General features: G+C 35.2%; 1 protein-coding gene across 1 annotated transcript in view; it reads right to left on the reverse strand.

Annotated features, from left to right (window-relative positions):
- PPFIA2 (PTPRF interacting protein alpha 2) overlaps window positions 1-26,874 on the reverse strand; it is a 333,651-nt gene that overhangs the window by 20,043 nt on the left and 286,734 nt on the right. The window contains exons 20-24 of the mRNA XM_060025306.1: window positions 17,662-17,743; window positions 13,182-13,382; window positions 5,762-5,824; window positions 4,481-4,510; window positions 2,719-2,894 (exon numbers count right to left, since the gene is read on the reverse strand). Coding sequence (XP_059881289.1) covers window positions 2,719-2,894; window positions 4,481-4,510; window positions 5,762-5,824; window positions 13,182-13,382; window positions 17,662-17,743 — 552 coding nt within the window. The remainder of the gene's footprint in view (window positions 1-2,718; window positions 2,895-4,480; window positions 4,511-5,761; window positions 5,825-13,181; window positions 13,383-17,661; window positions 17,744-26,874) is intronic.

Raw genomic sequence — 26,874 nt, forward strand, 5'->3', positions numbered from 1 at the left:
TAAAAATGACAATAAAAGGTTTTGGTTTAAGAGAGAATAATCTGGAAGTAACACAAGAGTTGGGGAAAATAGGTAATTCTAGGGGACAGGGAAATTAGTTGAAGAAGAAATGCTGTCAAAATAAAGGTCCCACTAAGGACAAAGAAAAGCATGAAAAGAAAATCTAGAAACCAGAGATGTTCAGAGAGAAGAAAGAAGACTTACTGATATTATATATAAAGGGTGTGGAAGAGTATAATAGGTAAAAAGAACCTCTAGGCCTCAAGAACAAAGAGCACTGAATATTAGTGATTTCTTAAATGTTTAGAATTATAGACAAATTTAGACATACACATTGGCCAGGCTGCTCTTAAGTGCTGGATTCATTTCTAAGCCCTGCATTTTAATAAGAACAATGCTGAGTTCAAATATTTCAGAATCAGAGGAAAATGGAAAGAAATCTGCATTAATTGCTGTTATGGGATAAACTGTGTTTCCCCAAATTCTTACAACGAAGCCCTAACGCCCAATACTTCAGAATGTGACTGTGACGGGAGACTGGGTCTTAAAAGAGGTAATTAAGTTAAAATCAGATCATCAGGGTATGCCTTAATCCAGTATGACTGGTGTCCTTATAAGAGGAAATTTGGACACACAGAGAAACCTGGGAAGTACACACACACACAGGAAAGACGATGTGAGGACACAGTGAGAAGGCAGCTATCTGCAAGCCAAGGAGAAGAAACCAATAATGCTGACACCTTGATCTTTGTTTTCTAGATTCCAGAACTTTGAGAAAATAAATTTCTGTTGTTTAAGCCACCCATCTATGTTATTTTGTCATGCTAGCCCAAGCAAACTAATTCAGTGGAATACCAGATAATACTGATGTAAAAACCATCATAGACATTAGCCAGCTTGAGGTTAAACCACTGGGTCTTGCCTAACTTCTGCCCAATTTTTGTATGTAATGTAAAACTGTGCTATAAAAAGGATATATGTTGTTACAACAATGTCTTGTCAGATGGAAAACTGGGCTGTAAAGACAATGGGATGCCATATGCAGTAAAGTATTACTTGCTTTAAGTCAGAGCTAAGCATAGCATAAAGATGAAGATTGTGTATTTCCCAGAACAAACAAGAACCCTGCCATTTGAGTAATTTTTATTTTTTAAAAAAGAAAACTTGATCTCCGGATGAATCATTTCTACTATAATAATAAAGCAATTAAAAGTTGATCCAGTGAAGAATAGAAAACAGGCACAAGTGTGTCATCAAAAATTCTAATATTTAAAAGTCTATTGCAACCACACAAAATTTGAGGCCCTAAATGTTCAGTGACAGGGAACTCACTACCTCACAATGTGTGTACTATAGAGCAATTGAGAGTGATACAAAGTTGTATTTTCTGTTGAACATAAATCACTCACCCTATTATCTATACCTATTTGTACTAGAAAAGCACATGTTCAAGACAGCAAATATTACTCTATCACATAATATTAAAACATAAGAAAATTTATCTAAAGTCTTCCCTTATCCAAGCTAAATTTCTTTAATTCCTTCCTTTCCCCCAGATTTTTACCACTTTATCAAAAACAATTTAATGTCCATAAATTAATACAGTTTCTTATTGTTATCTCACCACATGATAGGACTTTTATTGTGCCTGCCAATAAACACAGTCTAGATATGCCCTGTCAAGCCATTAACCAGAACTGAGATTTTTGTGTCAACTATAAATCACATCTTTTTCACTTGAACTGCTTTTAAATCATGAATTCCCCATCCAGCATTTCAATGGTTTTTAAAAACGATGTTATATTTATCTCTACTAAATTTAATCCAACAGTGTAAACAACTGTGTTAAGATTCAAAACATTTTGATAAATTTGACTGAAGAATCTCAATTATTATCTCTTTATCCTAACTTTAGTCATTAACCTATATGATTTTTATACCATTTTAATTTCCATCACTAATTAAATGTTGGACAGGATGTGAACACAGTTTCCCAAATTGTCTAGATTTATATTTATTAATTTATTATAATAACTAACTGTATATAAAATAATCATAATACAGATTCTGCAGATAACCTACAAAGAGATCAGGCTACAACATAACATTTATGACATGGCATTTTAACAACCATTTTTTTACTCCCTAGATGATAAGCAACTTGAAAAACTAATTTTCATTTGCCTTTCATTTATCTGTGCTCTTACCAATGTCTCATAACCCATTCAGTATTTTTTTTCCTGAAAATTAATGTACAAATAAGCAAAAGCACTAAAAGGTTTACACAAAAACAAAAATTTTCTTCAGAAGGGAATTCCTTCTCAAATTTTTTTCTAGTATATCCCTAAGTTATATAATTTATAACTCCATATATAGTTGAGACTGATGATTTTATTCTTAATAAATAATTTTCTAATATTAAAACATATATAGATACAAATCACAAACATGAAATTTCCTACAGATACAGGGGAAAAAAAGATCTATGCTGTATGAGAATTTTGTACTCTCCAGTTCCATAAACTTTGGGCATGTAATATGCACCCAGCTCTACATTAGATAGTCCCTGCAATTTGTTGCATAAAGATACTTTGCCAAGTTGATGTACACAGATGTTTCAAAGAGCACATATTCTATATTTCTTAAATATCTTTATGTTCTAGTAATATACACAGTTATTTATTTTTCACTTTAATTACTTTTTGGAAAAAAACGTACCGATGGAAACTATCCACCATTTTTAAATGGACACGGAGATCTTTTTTTGTTAGGTGATCTAACATTCTTGCATCTACCAAGCATTCCATAAAATAACTTCTGTATTGAGGTAACCCCAGGCTGGGAAGCCATTCGTTTCCAATCCACTCGTGGTTCATATCTCCATATGCCAGGGTCTGTAGGAAAACCGGACACTAGAATTGTTTTATAGCAGTCAAGTTTCTTAGCCAATAAAATGAGACGGTAATTGGAGGGTATGGGCTATCATTATAATTGATATTTAATTCCTATGGTATATTGAAACAAAGTAGAAATAATATTTAGCCTCTAAATATTTGATTTATTTTGGTACAAAGTGGAACTCTGGGTACATGTATCAAGGTCCTTGCCTAAAGAGAATGATTAGGTTCACTTTGTTTTGCTCAAAAGGAATTACATTTTATACAAATATGCATTTTAATTCAAAAGCTAAAATGAATGATATCATACAAATGCTGAGCTTAAAGATCCTTTCTTTGTATTGATAGATTTATTTAATTCAACTTATTTTATTTTTATCTGTTAGCCAATACGCCACCATTTCCTTCTCTTCAATGCTACTATTACCATTGCCATGGTGTAATGGCAAATCTTGATGTCAAAATAGAAACCTCAGTAAATGAATAGAGAAAGGAGGCACAAGGCTAGAGAGATAGAATGCTGAAGCTTTATGTGGCCATTGTTGTTACCTAGTGAGGCATGCAGCCCGTATTCTATAAAAATTGATGCAGTCAGTCTTTCATAGATATCAATCAATACAGACTCTGCACTTAAAGAAGCAGAGCATGATCAAACTCTAAGACAATCTAATTCTTTAATATAACAATATGAACTGATCTTACCACTGTTCTTAAAAGCCAAAATGAAAACCAAAATCAACCATCATCTCTAAAGCAATTTTAAAAAAAACTATTAATCTCTATTAATTTGATAATGTCTTCTATTTAGTTCCTTATCAAACAACAAATTCACAATTATAACATGTATTTCTAATGAAAATCTAGGTGTTCCCTTTATTTTGTGTGTTCTTAAAAAATGAAATTCTCACTAAAATAAAAACCTAATGCAACCCTAATTTACTCAATGTTTAAATGTAGGTCCTAGTAATAACTACAAAAATTTTTCTTACAGTCAAAGTTTGAATCACATTACCTATAACACACATTAATTCTTTTAGTAATAAACATGCAGAAATGTTGAAAAAGGAACAGCTTCCTTGCAAGCATATATGTTTGTTCAAAGTACAGATGCTTAGCTCATATGCCATCTCAATAAATGGGAGTGACTTCTGACGTGTAGTCGCAAGGCTAACACATGTCCCTCCAACTCCATTTCTCACACACTTTCCATTATACTTTAAAGAATAGGTGATTCCAAATAAGTTTTTTGAAATCTCCCCTCCCCGCTTACAACCAACATAAATGATTCCTGATTAAATATATTCAGGGGTGATTTCCAAGAAATTTAAGTTATAGTTCATTCTTTTAAAGGAGAAATGAAATTTTCCTTTCAAAAGAGGCCAGGTATAAAATGATGATCATCTTCTTTGCAAAATATGGTGATTTTAAAAGACCTTATAGTATTCAACATAATAAAGTCAAATACATGATTAGCCTAATCTTAAGCTAAGTGAAGACTTATAATATTATGACATACAATTTTCTTACTTTATATCCTTATAGCCTACTAAATGATATTGTTTTAAAGCACATGAATTTCCTACCTGGGCCCAGCTTCCTTCCTCAGATTCTTTCTGTGTTAGCAGCAGGAAATGATTAATAAAGCAGATAAAGATAAATTAATCTCAAATTAATACAGTAAATTTTTGCTAGTAGAAGCAAAATTGCTTTGTTATTAAAAATGTTAATTAAGACACAGACAAATAAGTACACAGATCCTTATTCAGATCCACAGTAATCAATAGAGCAGTTCAAGGGCAACTAAAAAGGCACCTACACAGTTTCTAATTTATTCTAATTAAATGCACACACATACAACATATGGAATTTTCATGATACATTTGATCTGGTCATTCCAAACCTTTTCTAATTCTTAAAAGTGTGGGATTTTACAAATGTAATAAGTTATGACAAAAATTTCTGATTATATACATACAAATATATGATACATAAATGTGTATACATACATATGATGGATAAATCTTATATAAAGTAAATTAATGGAGTGGACAAAGTAACTGCATCCTTCTAACAAAACTCTGTGGTAATCGAATGGGTTTCAGTAAGAATCAACAACAAACAAAGCTAAACAAGAAAAAACCAAGCACAACAAACTAAAAATGTAATTAGGACACAACATTGGCATTTTTATTCATCAGAAACTAGATAATCAATTTTTCAAAGAGGAATAAAATTAAAAGGACATTAAATTAAAAATAAGTTGCTCATAATAAAATGCATGGCATGCCCAACTTTGTTACTTTAAATGAGAAATGATTATATGTAATATATTTTTAAAAGCTGACAATTACAATGAGTCACGATGAATTTTTTAAGTCTGTGCTTTTAATACTAAATGAACACTTTGCATGCGGGTGGGAGGAGGAAGCTCTGTATTTCAGAATGGTAAAGTACAAGAAACTAAATAATTATATTTAAAATGAGCATTCAATCTACACATTCTATTACAAATTTAATTGGGCTTGGTAACATGCATTACCTGTGACTATGTTCAATTTTAAGTGATATTTGTTATCAAAACTTTTCAATGTTGCAAAATGTATAAATAAGTGTCATTAAATTCTTGATTATTGTTTGCATGTTACAAACTCTTACATTAACCACATTATGCCAATCTAGTACGGCTTCATTTAAAAATGTCTAGGGTCAGTGAAATAAAACCATAATGAAAAATGTTAGTTATCATTGCATATTACTATGTAAACATACCCCATTTACTCTGATCTACACAAACAAAATAGCTTTTCCATCCAAATAGTAGCAAAATAACTTTCTTCATGTTCAACAAAGCTGTAAAGACTAACCGTTTTTGCTGGAGCTGCAAGATTTTCCATTTCTTCATGGGTCACCCAAACGTTGCCTGAAGGCTAGTGAGGAGGCCCAGAGGGAAGCAGTGGGATCCATGGGAGGGAAGCAGTGGTAAAGAAGAAACGCAGCACCACTGTAAGTTAATGGTACCACAGTAACACGACCATGCTCTTGCTTCTATAGCATGCACAAGAGACAGCATTGCTAGTTTCTCATAGCTGTCTTTTTCTTCTACTTCAAAAGATTAAATAGAAAGAGGCATGCTGTGAAGCTCACATGTGATAGATTTAAAATGATACTTCTGTAATTATTAATCAGGAAAAAGGCTTAATCAAAATTTGCATTTCAGTGGTATGCGGCTATTGGATCCACTTTTTGTAATCATGGAGAACTGAATAAATTTGATCTGTAGAAGAATATTTTTATTTTTTTCTTCAGTAAACAAAGGCACATGTATTTTGTTGTGTTATTACCTATATTTTGTTCACAAAGTTTTAATCCTTCAAAGTCCTTGGAAAGAGAAAATTGGTTGTAAATACAAAGCTGAAAGCTCTATCATAAACTGTTTGGAAACCAATATCAGCTTTTCCCAAATGACCGCTTCCTTTTACAGTTCAGTAAATATGTTGTTTTCCTATATTCTTATAGAGAAAAAAGAAGAGAAATGCTATTTTGGAGTTAATAATAGGTATTTTTCCACTAAATATTGTCAGAAGTCACAAAACCTAGGTTTCCTAATTTTTTAGCAGTATCCTTCACTATTATAGATGTAAAAGGAAATTTTCCCTCTAGCAGGCACTATTCTATTATGAAGTCTCATTTGCCTTCTAAATAAAACAACCCATGATGTTTGTTTTATACACTGAAGTATTAATACATACAATTTCTAGACCAAAGTCCACTCAGTAACATACAGATCACTGGGAACCACCTCCCATCAAATTCCACCATTTCACTGGGAAATATTTATGAACATTTCAATGTTGTCCAAGCACATCAATTCTATAGTTACAGTGGAATTTAATCTTATGTATTGCTTGTTACTTGTTTTGGAAGGGGTCTAGTTTCAAAGAATTGGAAGTAGCAAAGTTGATACCCCGACATAAGTCATCATCATAATTCTCTCTTGCCTTTTCTACCAACACATAGTACCATGTTGACTTATTTTCTATCATAAATAATATAATTTAATATAATTTTTAAAATAACCACATATAAACTAAATTGATGAATATAATTTGACATAAGATAAATCTCATATATAAGAGAGTTACTCATATATATAGTTGTGTAACAAAACAGAGTTGAGTAGTAAATATTTATAATTATAATAAATAATATGGGCATAAAATCTCAAAGGATAAGCATCATATATATGTAAAGAATTCTCATTCTCCTACCATTTTGGAATTTTGAGCATATATGAATTTTTTCCTAAAAGATAAAACCGTGCACATCCGTAAAATATACTGAGAATACAGCAGCCATCCATGTCATTAAATGCCCCTCCCTTCTATCCCTAGGTTCCAGGAATGGTGCTCATTATAAAGAGAAAGTTGTGTATGAATATATGAATCATTAAATCATTTGGCAGAAATTGCTTTTACTGAATTTTTGAGCCGTGTACTATGCTAAAAATAATTTTACAATCATCTGTCACATTCCCTTTACACCCAGTGACAACAGTGTTTTGCCTGAGTGGCTATACTGTTTAACATAAGCTTCAGTGATGGTTACCTGAGAGGAAATTCATTTAAGCCAGATTGTTTTACAATGATTTCTAAGGATTCGACCTTGATTGTGAATCCAAACAATGAAGATCTCCCTCCTTCTATAAGAAACTTGACCAGTATTATTTCATACTAGAATACATACATGTATAATCTCTTTCACAGGTTAAAGTCTATATTTGCCAGTCTATCACCATATTCTGGGGTGAGTAGGACTCTGCAAGCTATGGCTTTATCTGTATCTTTACATGCAACATGAGTATATATCCAGGGCAATTTTCTAAAATATGGTTGCAAAACTTTCTGAAGTTGTAAGTTAGCTGTTCACTTATGCTCTGCAGTTTTACTTCTGAGAAGCACTGCCTGCTCTAGAGTCTTGTAAAGTAATCCATAAAATGACTTCTAAACAACCCAATCAGTTAGGCATGAGGTGAGGTTTTAACAAGTTTATTTTATAAGCAAACCCATGTGTAGTAAGTCAATTATTCAGATTTATTTATTTTTACCACCAGTTTAAAGGATGGAACTTTCAACAGGGTAAGTCATAAAAGGGTGCTTTAGAGCATGAGTGTTTCAGCAAAGAGCACATCTTAGAGAATAGCTAGAGTGGGACGCTTTGAGCAACCAAAGGACTCTGGTGCCTTGGGTCCAAGGATAAAGACAATGCAAAAAGTAGCTTGGAAAAGCATAAAGGACAAGTATCATATAATTTGGTTGTGGTTTTCTAAGAGCCACTGAAAATCATTTACATCAGTGCACGCTGCAACCCCCAGTATCTGAGCTGGAGAATGCAAACCAGTAGACTTTTTTTCTTCTTCTTCTTTTTTTTTTTTTTTTTGTGGCGAATACCATTTGAGTCTAGCAAATGATTTCTAAAATTTTAACTATCTGGAAATTTACCAAATTATAATCAAGAGGCTTGAGTTCTAGCAGTGCCACTTCTCAGTAACTACCCAGGACATTTCCTAAACCTCTCTAGATTTTAGAATCTACATCCATTAAGTAGACTGAAAGTGCATACTCATACTAGAAAAAATACAAATAATTTAAAATTATGATGTAATATATTCTGATACAGGGCTGGGACTAGGATGAGGTAGGTGAGGTGTCAAGGGGGCTACATTTAAAGAAGCACTCACTTTCAGGATCATGCAAGTGCAAGGTCGGTACTGACAGTGAGTGTCTCATTCAATTTTATTTGAGGTGCCTTGCTGGCCTCACCTTAGTCCAGATGGAGTAGAGTATTCAGATAGTATTATCAAATGAGATCTAGCAGGAAAATTCCTAAAGGATGTTGAGAATTAAAGCACTTAACTAATTAAATCATTTAGGACAGAATTATGATATAAAAATTAATATTAAAATGAGTTTAAGGAAAAAATGAGTTTAAGGGCTAACTCATGAAAATTAATTGGAGGAAAATAATTCTCTTGCTGTCAGAAATACAAAATAAGTAAACCAGCCAGACCTCAGAATAATCCTAAACTTTACCTAGCTAGAAGTAACTTCTGTTACTACATAAGTCATTTTGAAGAATTTTTTATTTTATAATTGAATTACAAAGTAAATTAATTTGAAATTTACTTTTCACTTTCAAAATGGCCTAGATCCACATTTTTCCCTTATCTGAATTGATATTTCTCACCATAAGAAGAGAAATATTTCTCATTATAATAAGACTAGTTTTACACAATTATATTTCACCTTATTTATATTAAAGGTTGAGGCTTAGGAGGTTAGTAATAATGAAAAGTGGAACCAAAGTAAACTGGAAGAATGTTGCAAAGAAGAAGGAAAACTGGTAGAGTTCAAGAAGCAGGAGAGCACACTTGTTAGGAGCATAGACTATGGGGCAAAACAACCTGGGGTGTGACCTTAGACAAGTCATTTAACCTCTCTGTTCATCAGTTTTTCCCATTTGTAAAACAGATGTCAAAAAAGTACCCATCTCATAGCATTGTCCTGAGAAATGAGTTATTGCATGTAGAACACTTAGAACAGGGACTGACACTTAGTAAGTACTCCACTGATGTTGGCTGTTACTACAATTTCACTAGAATTTTCATTAAACAAACTCTACCCAAGTAAATCTTTAGTTTAATAAATGCTATTTTCCCCGTACATTGTGCTGAAGCCTATCTTATGCCTTACGTGACTGCTCAAATTTGCTGAATTCTAAGTTTACTAAAGATCATTTATATTTGTTCCCAAACCTGTCTACTTCCACTGCACTTTTTAAAAAATTAGGCAATTTAAATAAATATTACATAGAGCCAAAATTAAATAAACTTGGCTCATGTATGAGCACTAAGTTGAATTATTTGGAAAGACCAGATAAAGGTAAATCTTAAAGCACATTGTCAGTGAGATACAACTTCAGCAAAGTCTGGGGAAGAAGTTGTAAATTTCCAGGAGGATTCTGCGCTCACATAGCTTTTCAAGTATCTTCAAGTTATCACTTTAAAAAGAAACTCAAATTTTAAAAATTGAAGATGTTTAATGGATGAAGTTATCAAATAAACATAATGTGAAACTCCAGGCATTGGAAATTATACTCAAAGAAAAGTCCTAGGGTTTCATCTAAATTTGCAAATGCCTGAACATTTACATATTTTTACTTAAGATAAAATATTTAAAGTATTTATTTATTCTTTATGACACACCTCTTTAACCAAATATTTCAATTACCTGATAGATATCTCCATCTCTATTCTATTTTGTAAGAGGCCTTCTACAGTAACTGTAGCTTAGGAAGAGGAAACAGAAAGCTGGAAGATTAGGGCTGGCCCAAAGATATAATAAATGTAAATAATATAATAATAATAAATGTAAACATTAGAATTTTCTAATGTTAGCCCATTTTGTCTAGACAGAAAAGGAGGGAGAGTTCTGTTCAGTTTAAAAAGAAAAAATCTAAGTATCTTGTTTTTTCCTCTTAGAACTTGAGTGAATGAACAAGATACATCTTTCTTAGAAACCAAACCCAAACCTAAACACACGGAAAATCTTGTAGGATCAGAACTATGTGCAGTGTTCTAGAAGACATGATAACATTTCTTAAAAAAAAAACAAAAAATAAAAAAACGAAACCAACTCCTTTTGAATTTTCAAAGTGTGAATACTAGTATATAATTTTAGGTGATGACTTTAAAATGTTTTCAGCTTCACTTTATGCAGTGGATTAATTCCTAGAAATTCACATGTAGTTTTTTTGCAAAGCAAATCATATTTGAACTATATTAGAAACAAGTAAATACTTCCATGTAGATGAAATAAAAGAAATAAAAAGCACTCAGTAGATTATTTTTAAAGCAAATAGAGACAACTTATCTCTTATGAAACTTGCATCAGTATTTAGCAAAGGGCATATGTCTTCTGTGAATAAAGAGCTTTTACACATTAGTAAAAAAATGAATATTCCTATAATTCTATAGAAAAATGAAAAAGGTTATGAATAGGTAATTTATTTAAATGTTAAAATAAATAAGCATATGAAAAAATTTAACTTTACTAGTAATTTCTAAAATGTAAATTTAAGCAATGTAACATTAACATTGACAAAGGAAAAAAGGACTACACAATACAATTTGACAATTAAGGTTCAAAAGTAATAAGAATATAAATGCCCTGTATACAAATATTGCTATGGAAATTACTACAGTTCAGTTAATGCAATAATATAACTACTTGCTTATCCACTATGGTATTAGAAATACAAAGAAAATTGTTAAGTAAGCAAAATGTCCAATATTAGGGACTTGGTTAAATAAATTACAGCATTTCCATTAAGGAGCTATGCTGCAATTAAAAATATTACAACTGCATACTTAATAAAATGGGGGAAATATTCCTGCTATATTACTAAGTTTTAAAAGTACAAAATAAAATATTATGTGAAAATAATCCAATTTTATAAAATGATAAAGAAATAGAATGAAAAGGTCTCTATCAAAAAGTTAATAGTGAAAGTATTAATAATTTTAATAATTAACAATATATTACCTGTCTTTCAAATGTTAATTCCTCTTTGAAGCCTTATTCAACCAGAAGTGATTTCTCCTTCCTTTGAATTCCACGGCACTCTGCTTCTATCTCACATTAAGGAATTAAACTATGTCATCTTCTACTAAACCTGCTGGTGAACATATCTTCCTTTTCTTAGTTTGATTGCCCTCTCTGTAATCAGGGCATACATATCTCATATCCTCTATAATGGTGAGTAGAGTGACTTGTACAATCATCATTTTAAGATGCATATTTACTGACTATTTACAATTTGCCAGGCACTGAGTTAAGGCCTGGGGGCTATGGAAAACCTGATAATATACTTGCTTGGCTTAGTGTGGGATGAATCAAGAAGAGAAAATTATAAAATAGCTTTTATAAGTATACGGAGTAGTAACTCAGGAAGGGAAGAAAACCCAGACTTTGGGGCTTAGTGAAAACTCTTTAGAGGAAGAACATTCAGGAATCATTAGATGAAGGATGAGTTGGAGAAGAATGGTGATCTTGGTCAAATGGTGATTGGTCAAATGGTGATTTGACCTTGTATTTCTAGCATTGGAATCTAGTGCACTGGGAAGGAATACAAGAATATATGTAATAAAAATGGGGGGCTTCCCTGGTGGCGCAGTGGTTGAGAGTCCGCCTGCCGATGCAGGGGACACGGGTTCGTGCCCCGGTCCGGGAAGATCCCACATGCCGCGGAGCGGCTGGGCCTGTGAGCCATGGCCGCTGAGCCTGGGCGTCCGGAGCCTGTGCTCCGCAACGGGAGAGGCCACAACAATGAGAGGCCCGCGTACCGCCAAAAAAAAAAAAAAAAAAAAAGAAGCAAATTTCTCTAATTTATGGTCTGTGTTTAAGACCATGTGTAAAAATTTATACTCAAGTTAGCTTTGTGCCTGAAAACTGAAATAAAGTAATATCACTTTTCTATCTTTTGCCCACTATTCAAACTTACCTCATTCTTCCATATTTTATTATTTTGCATAAGACATGGGACCAGAAAAAATCCATTTAACAACAGAAACCATATCCTTTATCAGCAAAAGATATAATTTGGGAAAGGACTAAAGAAAGAATGAATATTATTTGGGAGTTTTTCCTCTGTGTTTGAATTTGTCATCTGGCATGCCTTTTTTTAGATATTTTGTTCTTTCCTAATATTAAGATAGGGATGAAATTATGAGAGAAATAGGGATTTATAAATAAAAGGCAAACAGGTTTTGAAGGAAGATAATCCACTTGGTATTTATAAAACATTAAATACTAAGGTACTTTCGTAATTATGAAAACTGCTTAAGAAGTAGTGAGTCTAGCATTACATCTTCAAAAAGTACTAATGCCCTATTGCTCATCTCCTGAGATGCTGGATTACATTAAAAAGAAAAATTCTGAAAAAGAGTAAACTCTTGGTCTTGTTGCTTGGGAGAAAAATCTAAACTTTAGTCTAGAGGCTAGCTCAAAAGTCTATCTTGGTTGCAGGCTTCAAGTCTGATAGGAATCACAGCTCCTCAGTTGAAAACCTATTAAAAGTAGCAGCAAGGTTAATGGAGAGCAAGCTAAATCTCCTCAGAATAATTCATGCTGACATTGAAATGTGTGCTGCCACAGTTTTGCTCTGTGGACTTGGAGATGCTGCTATTCACCCAGCACTGGGAGAGGGAAGGAGCACAAATGGACTCACAGTTCTGGATGTCGGAGGAGCTGAAGGACTGGTTAGGGAAACCATCTCCTGGATTGCTAATCGGAGCTTTAAGCGATGCAGAGGATTGCTGATTCCAATTTCTCTCTGGATCTCAGTGTCTGATAAAGCAGACATAATGGCACCGCTCTTCACATTGGCTCGGCAGGCTGCCACATACCAAGCAGGCATTCCCAACCAGAGCTGTTAGATAGGGAAAAATACATACCCAGGTTATAATAATAGCTAACCATTAACAATGTCTATGCGCTAGACATTATTTTAAGTATCTTACTTGTATGAACTCATTTATTACCACACCCCATGAAAGAGATGCTATTATTTTTTCCCCAGAAGAGACAGATGCACAAAGACATTAAATAATTTATTCAAAAAAACCAGTTAGGCAGTAATGGAAACAAAGGTTGGAAATGTAGACTTCAGGGTCTGCAATTTAACAACTAATTTATATTATTAGGGATACATATAATGGCTGCACCTCACCAAATCTCCTCTTGAGTTTAAGGACAAGAACAGCTACAAGCTGCGTTTGGTAAAGGCTCAATTAACATTTGTTTAATAAACGACTTCAGTTTATAACTCTCCTTTGGAATTCTGAGTGCCTTTGATCAAAGGCTTTAATGTGGCTAATCCACATTTCCAATCTCTCTACCTATAGGTGTATGAACGCAATTAGATGCTAAATATGAAAATACTTTTTGGAGAATGAAATGCTGGGCTAATGGAAGAGGCTAACATTATAAACATCTGGAAAACATTAGCTAAAGAGAGTTACAAAATGAATATTGCTTTAGAAATTAGGGATTGTGATTCTTCAGCTTTGCTGTGAGGCTCTGGAAAGACAATTGAATTGGTAGTGCAATGAGCACAGCATAATGCCTGGCATATTATCTGCAGCACAGGGTGAATGCACTGTGTTGTAGCATCTGAATTACATACACTTAAATAAGGAATATTCTTTCCAATCCTGCCCACCCCTCCTCCATCATTAGCTATGAGTAAGAAACAGGCACATGCAAATGAGCAGTTTAAATCTTGGTTTTAAACAGCCAAAATACTGATTTTTTTTGTTGTTGTTGTTGATTTTATTTGTTGATATGAACAGATTGAGTAAAAGGAGAGAGCATGAGAGTGAGAAAAAGTGAGAGAGTAAGAGAAGAAAACCTATAAATCATCAGTATACAATGCCAAGAGCTCTGGATCAAGAATCAGAAGGCTTGGGCTCTCATTCCTTCCTTGTCATTGGCAAGTCAAGTCCTCTAAACCTCAGCCTTATTTTCCCCACTTGTAAAATGGAAGGGATTCGGCTTTATTATTTCTAAGGCTTGGTGTTACGCAGCTTCTAAGATGGCTCCCAATGATCTCACTTCCTGACATTCCTGCCCTTGTCCTCTTCCTCTGAGTTTGGGCTGGACCTGGTGACTTATTGTAATGAAAAGACTATGATAAAAGTGATGGGATCTGACTTTCCAGATTAGGTTATGAAAAGACTGTGGCTTCATTCCTGCCAGTCCTCTCCCCCTCTGTCTTCTCCGAGCTCTCGCTCTGGGGAAAGCCAGCTGCAGGGCTGTGAGTTGTCCTTTGAGATGCCCACATGGAAAGGGACAGATGTCTCTGGCCAACAGCTAGCAAGGAACTGAGTCAGCTTGGAATTGGATTTCCCCAAGTCAAGCCTTGAGATGACTGCTGTCCTGGCTGACACCTTGCTTGCAGCCTTGTGAGAGACTTTGAACAGAGACAGTAGCTAAACCATGTCCAGATTCCTGACCTACAGAAGCCAGGAGGAAAATAAATGCTAAGTGTTGGGATAATTTGTTACATGATAATAGGTAACACCGATTTTTTTTAATTAAAAAATTCTGCCATATTAAAGGGTTGCTTGCCTCTGTAGAGGAAACACAAAAAGTCAAATCTTTCAGTCAATGTGGCCTGACTGAGATAAGAGAAGGAGAGAGGGGATATAGGTACAGTGCATGACTGAATATAGTATCTCCTACAGGTTAGGCAAAGGAATTGACCTTGCCTTGACAGACATGATTAGCTACGACAGAAGATGGGACTTGACTTCATAGTTTGTAAACTCAAGTTGTTCAAAATAACTAAACATCTAAATATACCTTCACTGGACCCTAAAGATTGTCACCTCTTTTCATCTCCTCTATGCTAAGATATTTGGATTTCCACACTGGTTAACATTACCCAAATGCTTGCCAATACATGGTTACCAAGGTCATCCCTGATTAGACTTCTACAAAGTTTTTGGTGTCGATAAATGGTGTGTGAAGCATCAGACTTATTTGTTCACATCACTCTTAGCGGGCTGTGCACTGAAGGAGATACTAAAGGAGGTGAAAGTTAAGAGCCCTCATTCATTGGATCACCCACCTCATTCATCTTGTTTATTCCATTGTATAATTTCACTTATTATGCAACACTGGTTTCCTTGTTGTTCCCTGGAAACAGCCCAGGCCTTTTTCTGCCTCAGGACCTTTGCATCTGCTGCTCCCTCTATTTGAATGCTTGTCCCCTCTATCTTCACATGCCTTACTCTCTCACATACTTTAAATCTTTACTCAAATGTCTCCTTCCCTCTGAATGTCTCTTCCCCTCCTTCCCAGAACAGCAAGCAGACATTCTTTATCCCCATTCCTTGCCTTATTTTTTTTTCCATGGCACTTAGCTTCTAACATACAGTGTCATTTACTCCTCAATCTGTCATCGCATGAAAGAAAATAAGCTCAAGGAGGACCAATGTTTCATATACATACTCTGTTCAGAGGTGCATTTGAAGCATCTAGAACAAAGTCAGGTGCCAAAGAGGTGCTCTGTAAATAGTTGTGAAGTCACTGCATAAAGTCATTTTATAAAGTCACTTTACGGAGCACATTATGAGCAATTTCTGCATGCTCAGGATAGTTCTAATTAGCACAAACTTCACTGCCTGTCATTTCCTAGCCCCTTAATGTCAGTAAATCTGTTTTTTTTTTTTTTTTTAATATATAAAGGATTTGTTCATCACTTGCCAAAACAGCAGTTAACTCTCTGTCAAACTGCAGCTCATTTTACTGGAGTGAAACTGAACAAAGAATTGCTCTCAGTTTTTTTTTTTTTTTTTTGCTCTCAGTTTTGAGGTGGGCTTTCTTATGCATTTTGTCTTATAATTGACTTTTAAAATATAGTAAGTTGAAAGAAATATTTGGAAGAAGCAGCTCTGATCACTAATAAGCTAAAAATTCCCTGACTGATATAAAAGAATAAAATAAAGCAAGACACAGCCTTCTTTCACTCAGTCCAAGAAAAAAATGCAGCATGTTGTTATATTTATGTGTATATTATTATTTTTTACACTCAAGTGAGTTTTGATTGTTCCTTATTGATTAATTCATTAGCTCTGGATGTGATATGATAATGAAGGTGGACAACTTTATAATCCCAAACCTTTTAAAACAATGGGTTTTAATTGCCTCTGCCAAGCAAGAAAAGTTCATACAGTCAGTCCCTTGGTACCCTCAGGAAACTGGCTCCAGGACACCCCATACCAAAATCCGCAGATGCTCAAGTCCCTTACTGTTGGGCCTCGGTATACACAGGCTCATCATCCTCGGATTCTGTCTCGGATTGAACGTGTTTGGTTGAATCCACGATGGGGAACCCATGGATAGGGAGGGCTGACTGTATTCTTCTTTGCCTTGACATCAGCATATCCTAGCAGCTACCAACAGCCCGCACTAGAGAACTGAATGGAAGGGGCAGTGAAAACTATTGATAAGTGGTATGAAGGGGCCCTTCGTGGTCAAATATGTACTTCGTTCACTGTCCTGGTCTGCTCCTGCTGCCTCCAAGCTGATCAAGTATGAACTCACTTTTCCAGACCCTTGTGTTATGCAGGAAATGCTGAATGCAATTTTTGTTTCATTAAAACATTCAGTCTAGACACAGAAGGGAATAAGGGAATGCATCTTCTTCTGCATAGCTCCAAATGTCTAAATCTAGCTGGCCCCTAGTCTTAAAGAACTAGGTTCAGGAATTATACTACAAGCAAAGGAACGGCAGCAATATCTTGGATAAGACAGAGTGTTAAATATATGGAGATGCCTCTTCTCTGTTAACCTGCTGATGAGGAAGGGCTCTGGACTGATGTACTGGGACACGTGTTTTCTTGCAACAACAGAAGTATCACTCAAAAACCGTTTCTTGATTTACTCTAGATATGAAGAAGATAGAATTTACCAAAACTTTCTTTTATCTCATAGCCTGCTTCCTTCTGCCACAATCGCAAGAAAACATCAGAGTAAAATCACAAGAATGCCCATGGGTCCCTAGATGAAGCAAATATTCTCTTTATAAGTTATTCAAGACTATTGGAAAACTAGGATGTCAGGAACCGGTCTTTACTTGTCTCTAAAAATACTATCAAGTTAGCAGTGATTGGATTAAGAGCCTTCTGGTTTAACTCTCTTACCTCTAACCACGCGACTACAGTGGGCCCATCCCACTGCGCAAAAGGTAATCCCTTTCTCCGAGCTTCTTCTAGAAGTTCATGCCTGAAGTATACAGCAAAGATTATTAGTCAGGTAATATGGGAAAAGACGGCTGTGATTATTTTTAATGACAATATTTTTTAAAAACCCAATAATCCTTTATAAGCTTTTTATGAGTTAATACAGAAATAACAGAAATCCTTCTTCCTTTGAATAATACATGCAAATCATCCATTGATTTTATTAGAAATGAAACACTGACATCTAAAAATAATTTTCCTCAACACTTATTCACTAAAAGTCAAACATTAAATGTTAATGGACTAAGAAGCTGAATTTTATTATCAGCAAATATCATATTCCTTAAACAAGAAACTGGCCCACATATGTGTATTCTGGCATGCACTACAGGATCTAAATGAGGCTTCTTCCATCTGTCTTGCCTGTTTCCCTTATTATTTCAGTAGGAGATAAATGCCTGTTTATAGAGGCAGAAGATCAAGTTGGTCATTTTAGCCCCATTCAAGTGATATGCTTGATTTTAGTATGCTCTCTGGGTCCAGGTGGCTATCTTAGGAGTTAGCTTTTTGTATAGACTACAAAATTACTTCTCATTTGAAGAGAACTCCGAGGTAAATTGACTTCCATCACTACAAAGCAATGTAAGGTGTAAAATTCAATAGTACACTTATTTCCATTTATAATCACTACTGGTTTTAACGAAAGCAAAACATCTCAATGACAACAAATGGTTGTTTCTGATAACAAAAAGTTGTAAAGAACCTTGACAAATGCATCTTTAATCACTATTTCTACTACTGACCCTTGACATCCATCTACAAAACCAATTTCAGATCGCTCATGATTGAAATAGCAAGTTTCTGTTTTCTTTGAAACTCAAATTGATATATACCTGGCCAGGACTAGATTGGAAAATACATTCTCTATTCCTTAGATGCACTGATCCTACACACACATTTTTACACATATTGCTTTATATTGACTGTGTGTCTTTCATGCTTAGGAACTCCAAAATGAAGCATTTAATTATTTCCTACTACCAACGGATTAATTGTTTATTGTGGTGGACTATAATATGTTAAAATATATGACAAAAATGTCTTTTAACACAAAAGCTTTCCGTGTCTGTGATGGATGCTACCAAAAAAAATGCAGTGTGACAAAGAAACAGGGAGGCAAAACAAAAATTAAAGTTATAGTAGATGAAGAGACACATAAATCAACTGCTCTTTCATTTCATGGGATAGCAAAGAAGCATGTGTAAGCTATTCAGCACCTGGGAAAGGGAACAGCAACACTGGTGCCATGAATCCAAGGTGAAACTAGAGGGACTCCCTCACCTGGCTTGCTCTACCCTCACCCATTCCCTCAGGCTTCCCAGTGACATTCCTTCATTGAATACCAGATTTGAATAGCATAGTCTCACTGTGACAGATGTATTGACAGAAATGGGTTGAAGGGTTAAACAACCAACCATCAGGTACTTATTGAGCACCTATTGTGAGCTGAGACCTGTGGAAATACAGACATGCACCCAGTTTTCCAGGAGATCCCTGGTTACGTAGAAAAAGCAAACACATGAAATTGTTTAAAAACGTAGTACAATGCACAATTAGATGCCAAAACTCAGTGATGCATATTCTGAGGGTGAGGGTTTTGGAGAAGGGGTTAGTAGCAATGGAAATGATCAGTGAAGGCTTTGAAGCAACTGAACTGACTTCGAAGGGCTGGTGGGAAGGAGTTACAGATGATGTTCCAATCTGGATGAGCAGTAAGGGTGGATGGGCAGAGGCAGGACTGAGCACAGAATACGTGCAAGAAAATTTAGAGTAGGCTTCCACAGAGCCAAGAGCATTATTGAAAGTTGTAATATTATATCCATTAGGGAAAAAAAATACTTCCAGTTATGTGACAGGTGAGTGGCATTAAAGGGGAAGAAACAAGTATACATTTATAACTGGTTTTTGCTACATTTAGCAAAAAATCAAGTCAATATGCACTCAACACTTAGGAAGCACATAACATTTTCACAAGTGAATTACATGAACTGTACATACGCCATTTTAGAAAACTAGAACATTTTAATTCTGACTAGTTCCTTATTAAAAAAATGCACCACATGAGCTGGAGTGATCCTATTAAAAGTTAAATTGGATAATGTAACTTCTCTGCTCATAACTTTCCAGTTACTACCTGTCTCACTGAGAATAAAAGCTCATGCAGCTGATAGGATCCACCCTACCCTCTTCATCTTTCTGACTCAATTCCCATCTCACTCCGCAACACTAGTTTCCTTGTTGCTCCCTGGAAACAGCCCAGGCCTTTTTCTGCCTCAGGACATTTGCATCTGCTGTTCCCTCTATTTGAATGCTTGTCCCCTCTATCTTCACATGCCTTACTCCCTCACATACTTTAAATCTTCACTCAAATGTCTCCTTCCCTCTGAATATCTCTTCCCCTCCTTCCCAGAACAGCAAACAGACATTCTTTATCCCCATTCCTTGCCTTATTTTTTTTCCATGGCACTTAGCTTCTAACATACAGTGTCATTTACTCCTCAATCTGTCATCACATGAAAGAAAATAAGCTCAAGGAGGACCAATGTTTCATATACATATTCTGTTCAGAAGTGCACTTGAAGCATCTAGAACAAAGTCAGGCACCAAAGAGGTGCTCTGTAAATAGTTGTGAATGTTGAACATGTCAGCCAGTATTTACATTTAGCTGCTTCTTGTTTCAGCAACTTGCATCCCATAATGTATTTTTTAGTCCATTTTTTTAGCCACTTTGTCAGCATAGCACCCATTCCACACGATTGTAAGAGTCTGATCTGGTTTGCGACCCCTGATAGGAATCTGGTTGAGGTAATCCAGTGTGTTCAAATAATCCTATTCTCTTTTTGAACAGAAATTTATCACACAATTGTTTGAGAAGTCATTGGACGATGTAAACCTTGGGAAAGTTTTCCTTTTTTTTGCTTTGTTATTGTGTTTAAATCACAAACTCTCATAGCACATTAACTTTAGTAAGAGTTTGCAAAGATAATGAAATAAGGGGGCTCAAGTCCAGTGGATTCTGCCCTTTGGTCCTCAGCTGGCAGGGCTAAATCCCAAGTAGAGGCCTTTGAAATGACACACTTGAAACTGTGAGAAACAGGCCAGATTGGAGTGGATGGCTGGATTTTACTCTAGGACTGTGTGCTACATGATGTTAACTCCAGACCTGCTTTTCCTTAACCCAAGGGCAGTTTTTATTATGTAAAGAAATGCATTGAAATTCTCAAAGCAATATTACATTTAATTCTTCTCTATTATAAAAAAAAAGTCTGCATTATACAGAATTTATAAGAGACATATATCTGGGCATATTGGCTTGAGAGAGAGGCACTGTTAGAAAAATAAAGCAATATGGGTAATGCTCTAATTGTTGGAAATCACTGAGTTTAATACATGATGATTCCATAACATTATTAAGGGCATGTATAGCATTAATTTTATGGGGCCATGCTTGTTGTCATTAGATATTTTGAAGTCACTGTCAGAAAAATATTAGAAATACTAAATATAAAGCTGATTTGGCCCAAACAGGCATTTTGTATATACTGGTGTTCTCTGTTCGTCCAGTGCATGTGTAGAAATTTATGCATTCTCTCTGTATCCCAGATTCAACCTTTTCAAAGGTTCAGTGACAGTTCTTCCAGAGCGATGTCATGATCACATTCCCCAGTACACATCTGCGTCTGAAATTACTGTCTTTCTATTCAGGCCTGAAGAAACATTTTTGCCTCCCTTCCTTCCTTCCTTCCTTCATCCCTTCTTTCCTTCTTTCTTCCCTCCCTTCTTTCCTTCCCTCCCTTTTTTCCTTTCTCCCTCCCTCCCTCCTCTCTTTCCTTCTTTCCTTTCTTTTAGACAATCTAATATTTAACCATCCTTTCCCCTCAAATCACTTATACATTACTATAGTTAAGGGCACCCATTTTTGTTTTAAGTTTTAGACCAGATTCAGTAGCACTTCCTTCTAGAGGAAGTTTCAGGTACAGGATTGTCATTTCCTGTGTGGAAACAAAAAAAGAAAAGTACTAATTGTAAGGGAAGGTCATTTTGAATCAGAAAAACTTGTGAGTCACTGAGTATTTTCAGGGAACACATTCTTGTCTGCAATAAAGAATACCATTAGATTCCCTCCAAAGGCCTCAGACTCTCTTGATAAGGGTGTCAGTGAGTTACTGTAAATGGAATGTGACACATTAAGAAGGCCCAGCACTTGGGGAATGCTCAGGTGTGTGAGTAATTGGCAAGTTCATACAGAAATGTGCAGAGGGCAGCCTGCACTTGCCTGTGCCTGCTCTGAAGACAGGAACGAAGTGTGGGCAGCCTAGTAATGTCTACACCAAAGGATTTCTAGATAAAGGATTGAGAACGTCTAAAAATGTAAATAAATCAAGGGTATTTTCCAGGCTTGTAGCTCCTAAATACTAATCCAGACTAATTTAAGCAAGTATGATTTTGCTTAAATGATTCCATCCAAATAGAAATGTCTGGCTCCTCCTTTTCAGGTTTTATGTCTTTCTCCAATTATTTCAGTCTTGACCTCATAGGTAGAGTATGCTTACATTTCTAAGCTCTGTTTCCTTCACACTAAACAACATCCACATACCTTCCTGTCTTGTCTTTCCACTCACTTTATCTTGATTTTCGAGACACAACAAAAATACTTCCTCTCAGAAGCCATCCTACCCTGGACCCGGGGGCAATATTTACTACTTATTTTTATAGGCCCCTTAGTACTAAACAATTTTCCCTAGAATATCTTTAACATTTTATTGAGTCAGAGATTTAGCCAGTTTTATTTTTTGTTTTGAGGACAAAAACCAGATACATGGTAGGTCTACAAAAATCTAATGACTGACTGCCAAACCTAGTCCGGGGGCATACAAAGTCCCTGTTCTCGTACCCTTACAGTTTGGGAGAACAACTTGTAAATCAACAAATTCAATAAGATGATAAAACTCTGAGAAATGAAATTCATTAGTTACTCAAAAATTCATAAACTATGGGGACAGGAAAGTCTCCTTTTCCATATTTTTCCCAATGTGGATGGTTCATTGCTGTCAGTGAAAAGAGACTTTATTCTCAGACCACTTAGTCTAGGATGCTATTTTGGGACGGCCAATTTGCAACATGACTGTCTAAATACCACACGGTACCATTTCCTTTGTCACTCAGACTGGCCACTTCAGTCACCCTCCATTTAATGCCTGTCAATTTCCCATTCATACTTTGCATTTTATCTTCTTTCACTTTCTATTTTCACTGCCATTATTCTTTTTTCTGTCTTTTAACTGGCCCCACTCTCCAAGCTTCTTACCCTTGCAATTCACTGCCATGAAAAAAATCTGCTGTCATGGCAAAGTAGGTAATGCAGTGGGCTCTGAAGTGGGAATGCTTGGGCTGGATTCCTGGTGCCCTCCCTTCTTAGCTGTGCATCCAAAGACAAGTCACTTTACCTTTTTGTGCCTCAGTTTCCTCATCTGTAAAATGAAGTTGATAACAGTACCTACCTCAGAGGGTTGGCATGAGAGTTGAATAAGAAAATATATGTAATGTGATGACAACAGTGACTTGTACAAAGGAAATAGCCAATACGTGAGCTATTTATCATTGCACTACCCTCTGAAAACCCTTCAATGGTTCCTCGAATGCCTAGAGCATAATCCTTAACCTGGATTACAAAGACTGAAATCGGTTTAGTCTTGATTTTCCTTTCTAATCATCTTTCCTTATTTTTCACTAGAACTGAAAACCTACTTTGGCAAATAATATGAATAATTCCGTCTTTGCAAGTACCATTTTCCAGAGTTGGTAAGTTCTTTCTCTTCTTCCTCCACTATCAAAATCTTACTGTTTGCCTGAATCATGGAACTTCCTTTTATTTTTGATCATCCCAGATCCCACAATGACTTTTTTATCTTTCAAAATCTGGAAACTCATAGTGTCAGCATTGCTCTAAAGACGGTTGATGAGCAGCACATACATGGGCCTCATCTCCCACCCAAGACTAAAGTCCTGGAGATGAGAGTTTGCTCTTCTACTGTACCATGCATTTTTCTTTGCAGGATCTAGCCAAGAATATCTTTTGCAAGATTGCTATTTTGTAATCCATGAACTCTCAGTGCTGACAACCATCCAGGATCCTTGATCAAAGGGCAGCTTTTAAGTATTCTATGTCCTTGTTAATATCCAACTACTTATTACATCTTAAAAAGAAGTAAGAATTTTGCTTACCTGTTACACAGATTGGCTGCAGGAAGAAATAAAAGTGCCCTCTCTAACATTAAATATGACATTTTGTAAATTGATCAACTATTACCAAAGCTTTTGTTCAAATTCTCATTTGTAGATCATGGAAATGAACTCCCAGAGTCTGCCTCTCCTTTGGTATTACCTACCTCTCATCCTTGTTCCAACTTCCAGAAAGACCTTTCTAAACACAAATATTTTTGTAAGAGTTGCCTGCTTAAAAATCTCCCCCTTGAGGTTTTTAAGCAGGCAACTGAAAATATAGGTCAAATTTCTTAGTTCAACTAAAAAGACCCTTGGTGATCTGGCCCTTGGCTATCTCCCAGCTTCTTCTGCTCAAGCAATACTGAAATACTTGCCATTTTCCAAATACCTCATTCTGTTTTACCCTCTATGACTTTGTATATGCCTTTTTCTTCTGCCTAGAGCATCCTTCTTCGCATCATAATTGTGACAAACTCACACTTATCTTTCTGACAAAATTTATGCTTTACCCTTCCTGTTAAGATGCCAAGACCTTTCACAGGGAGAATTAATTTTCTCTTCTACAAAAATATTACAACTTGTATATACTCTAGTTATTGCACTTACTATACTTCTCATTTAAAATTGTATTTAAATGTAATTAAATAAGTTGTATTGCAATTGAATACAGTGAGTACTATAATAGAACTTTATCTAATGTGCTCTCTTATTCATATGAACCACCTCATATCTTTCTAAGATATAATATCATGGTTTGAAAGACCGAAGTTTCTATATGCAGGCAAATTAGGGTTTAGATCTCAGATAATAACAGCTGACATGCATATATCACTTACTATGTGTGAAGCACTATCCTCAGTGCTTTATATGTGTAAGTCATTTAATCTTCACAACAATCCAATAAGATACATATTGATACACATTTGCAGATGAGGACACTGAAGAAAAGAGGCCGCTTGGAGCACAGAGTCGGTGAGTGCAGAGTCAGAATTTGAGTGCCAGCCACCTGGTCACACAGTCAGCCTCTTAACACCCCATACTATCCTTTAGCTAATTAACCTCTCTGAACTTTTCATAACCGTAAAAGGAAGAGAGTAACAACCACCTCTTTGTTAGAATTAAAGACAATGATAGTTTCCCACCTTTATTTCTCTCCTTTTTTTCATTCATATTTAGGCATACATTTATGTGACTTCCTGGCTAATATTGATAGTCTTTACCCCCTCACTATCACACATTTCAGTCCTCAACCCTGTAAGAGAAAAAAAGAGCTATGACTTTTCTTTTCTTGCTGTTCCCTACTACAAACAGGCTCTGAATCTTGGCCAGAGGAAGGAGGTTAGCCCCATGTATACAATCAGGATGGAAAAGCTGAATTTGTTGTAATTTGTTTCAGTTCAATTAATTTTGTATTATTGTAATACAAAGTAATTCTCTGGTTGAATAATTTATCTTTAGGGCTTATTTACTTACTGAGGCACACAACAAGTACTCACTGATACAACCGGGAGAAATAAGTATGTAGCTCGATAAGAACCAAGGATGAAATATAAGTCAAAATAATCTGACAATTGAATCTACTTCTTAAAAGTGTAGCACAGAGAATAAATCTTCCCTACATAATATAACAGTAAATTTACATAGACTTCACACCATTATTAATTATAAAATGTATCTTATTCCAATAAACGTCAAGAGGGTAAATAGAACATGATCTCCTCAAATTTCAACCAGACAATGAGCTATAATCTCATCATTCAGAAATCTCTATCTGTTGATCAATTCCATGAAAATTAAAATTACATATTTGAGAAACTGTTTGAAATTCTGGTCAGCAAATATGAAGGAAATATGGTGCCACTTCAAATTTTTTAAATTCTGTAAGCTGAAAATGTATATATTAATTAACATAATTATCCTAAACAGAAATATATTACAAATCCTAATCAGCTGCTTCAGACATTGATTACCTAAGTAAACACAGTTAGCTCCATAAAATTAAGAGTTTCAGATCCGACATTAACAAGGTTGACTTGATTTTGAAAGCACCGCATGCAGCGATTTTGTATGTGTGTAAGTGCAAGTGTGTGTGTTTGTGTATCCTGTTATGGCACATTTTCACATGTAGTGCATATAAAAGTCCATTATACATTTAAGTAGTGTTTTATTTAGGTTCTCAGAATACATGCTAGGTTGCTTGAAATTATTTAATTACATAAAACCAAAGTTCATTCATGTTGAAACCTTTTTTTCCCCTGCAAGCTACTTGAAATGGAGGGCACGGTCTCAGGAAAGAAATTTAATTTATTTGTGAATTTGAGTAGGGGTTTACATAATTTCACTCCTCATTTTATTTTGAATTTAATCACTTTCAAAACCATTGAAAAGGTATAAACACACACATGCACGCACAAATGTGATGGAGCAATACAGTTACTCATGCTGTTATTAAAAACTAGAGGGGCTTGTATTACTTTCCAGTAAACAATTTCACTTTTGCAAGACACTGTGGTTTTTTCTTCCCAGTCCCTTCCTGACTGTAAATTGGGGACTTACTGGAGGAACACTGGTAATTTTTTAGGTTTATATGGATGCCATTTAGACTAGATGGCTTTAGTGCTTCATCTAGTTTTGAGCCCTCTTTAACTCAGATTTGAAGTTTATAGTTTCTATGCTTCTGAGATTATTCATATCTTCTCATACTCTTGTGAGTATTGGGAAGTTGACAGCAATTTTAGAAAGTACACAGAATATGAGTCAGTCACTCAAAAGTATGCAACAAACACATGGGAAAGTTGGGGCTTAAAGTCTTGTCTTCTGATTCCTAATTCAATATTCTTTCCACTTCAAATCTTCCCACGTCTTTACTATGTTTGTACTATCTTCTCC

Source organism: Delphinus delphis, chromosome 11 (genome assembly GCF_949987515.2).
Source record: "Delphinus delphis chromosome 11, mDelDel1.2, whole genome shotgun sequence".
Classification (NCBI taxonomy): Eukaryota; Metazoa; Chordata; class Mammalia; order Artiodactyla; family Delphinidae; genus Delphinus; species Delphinus delphis.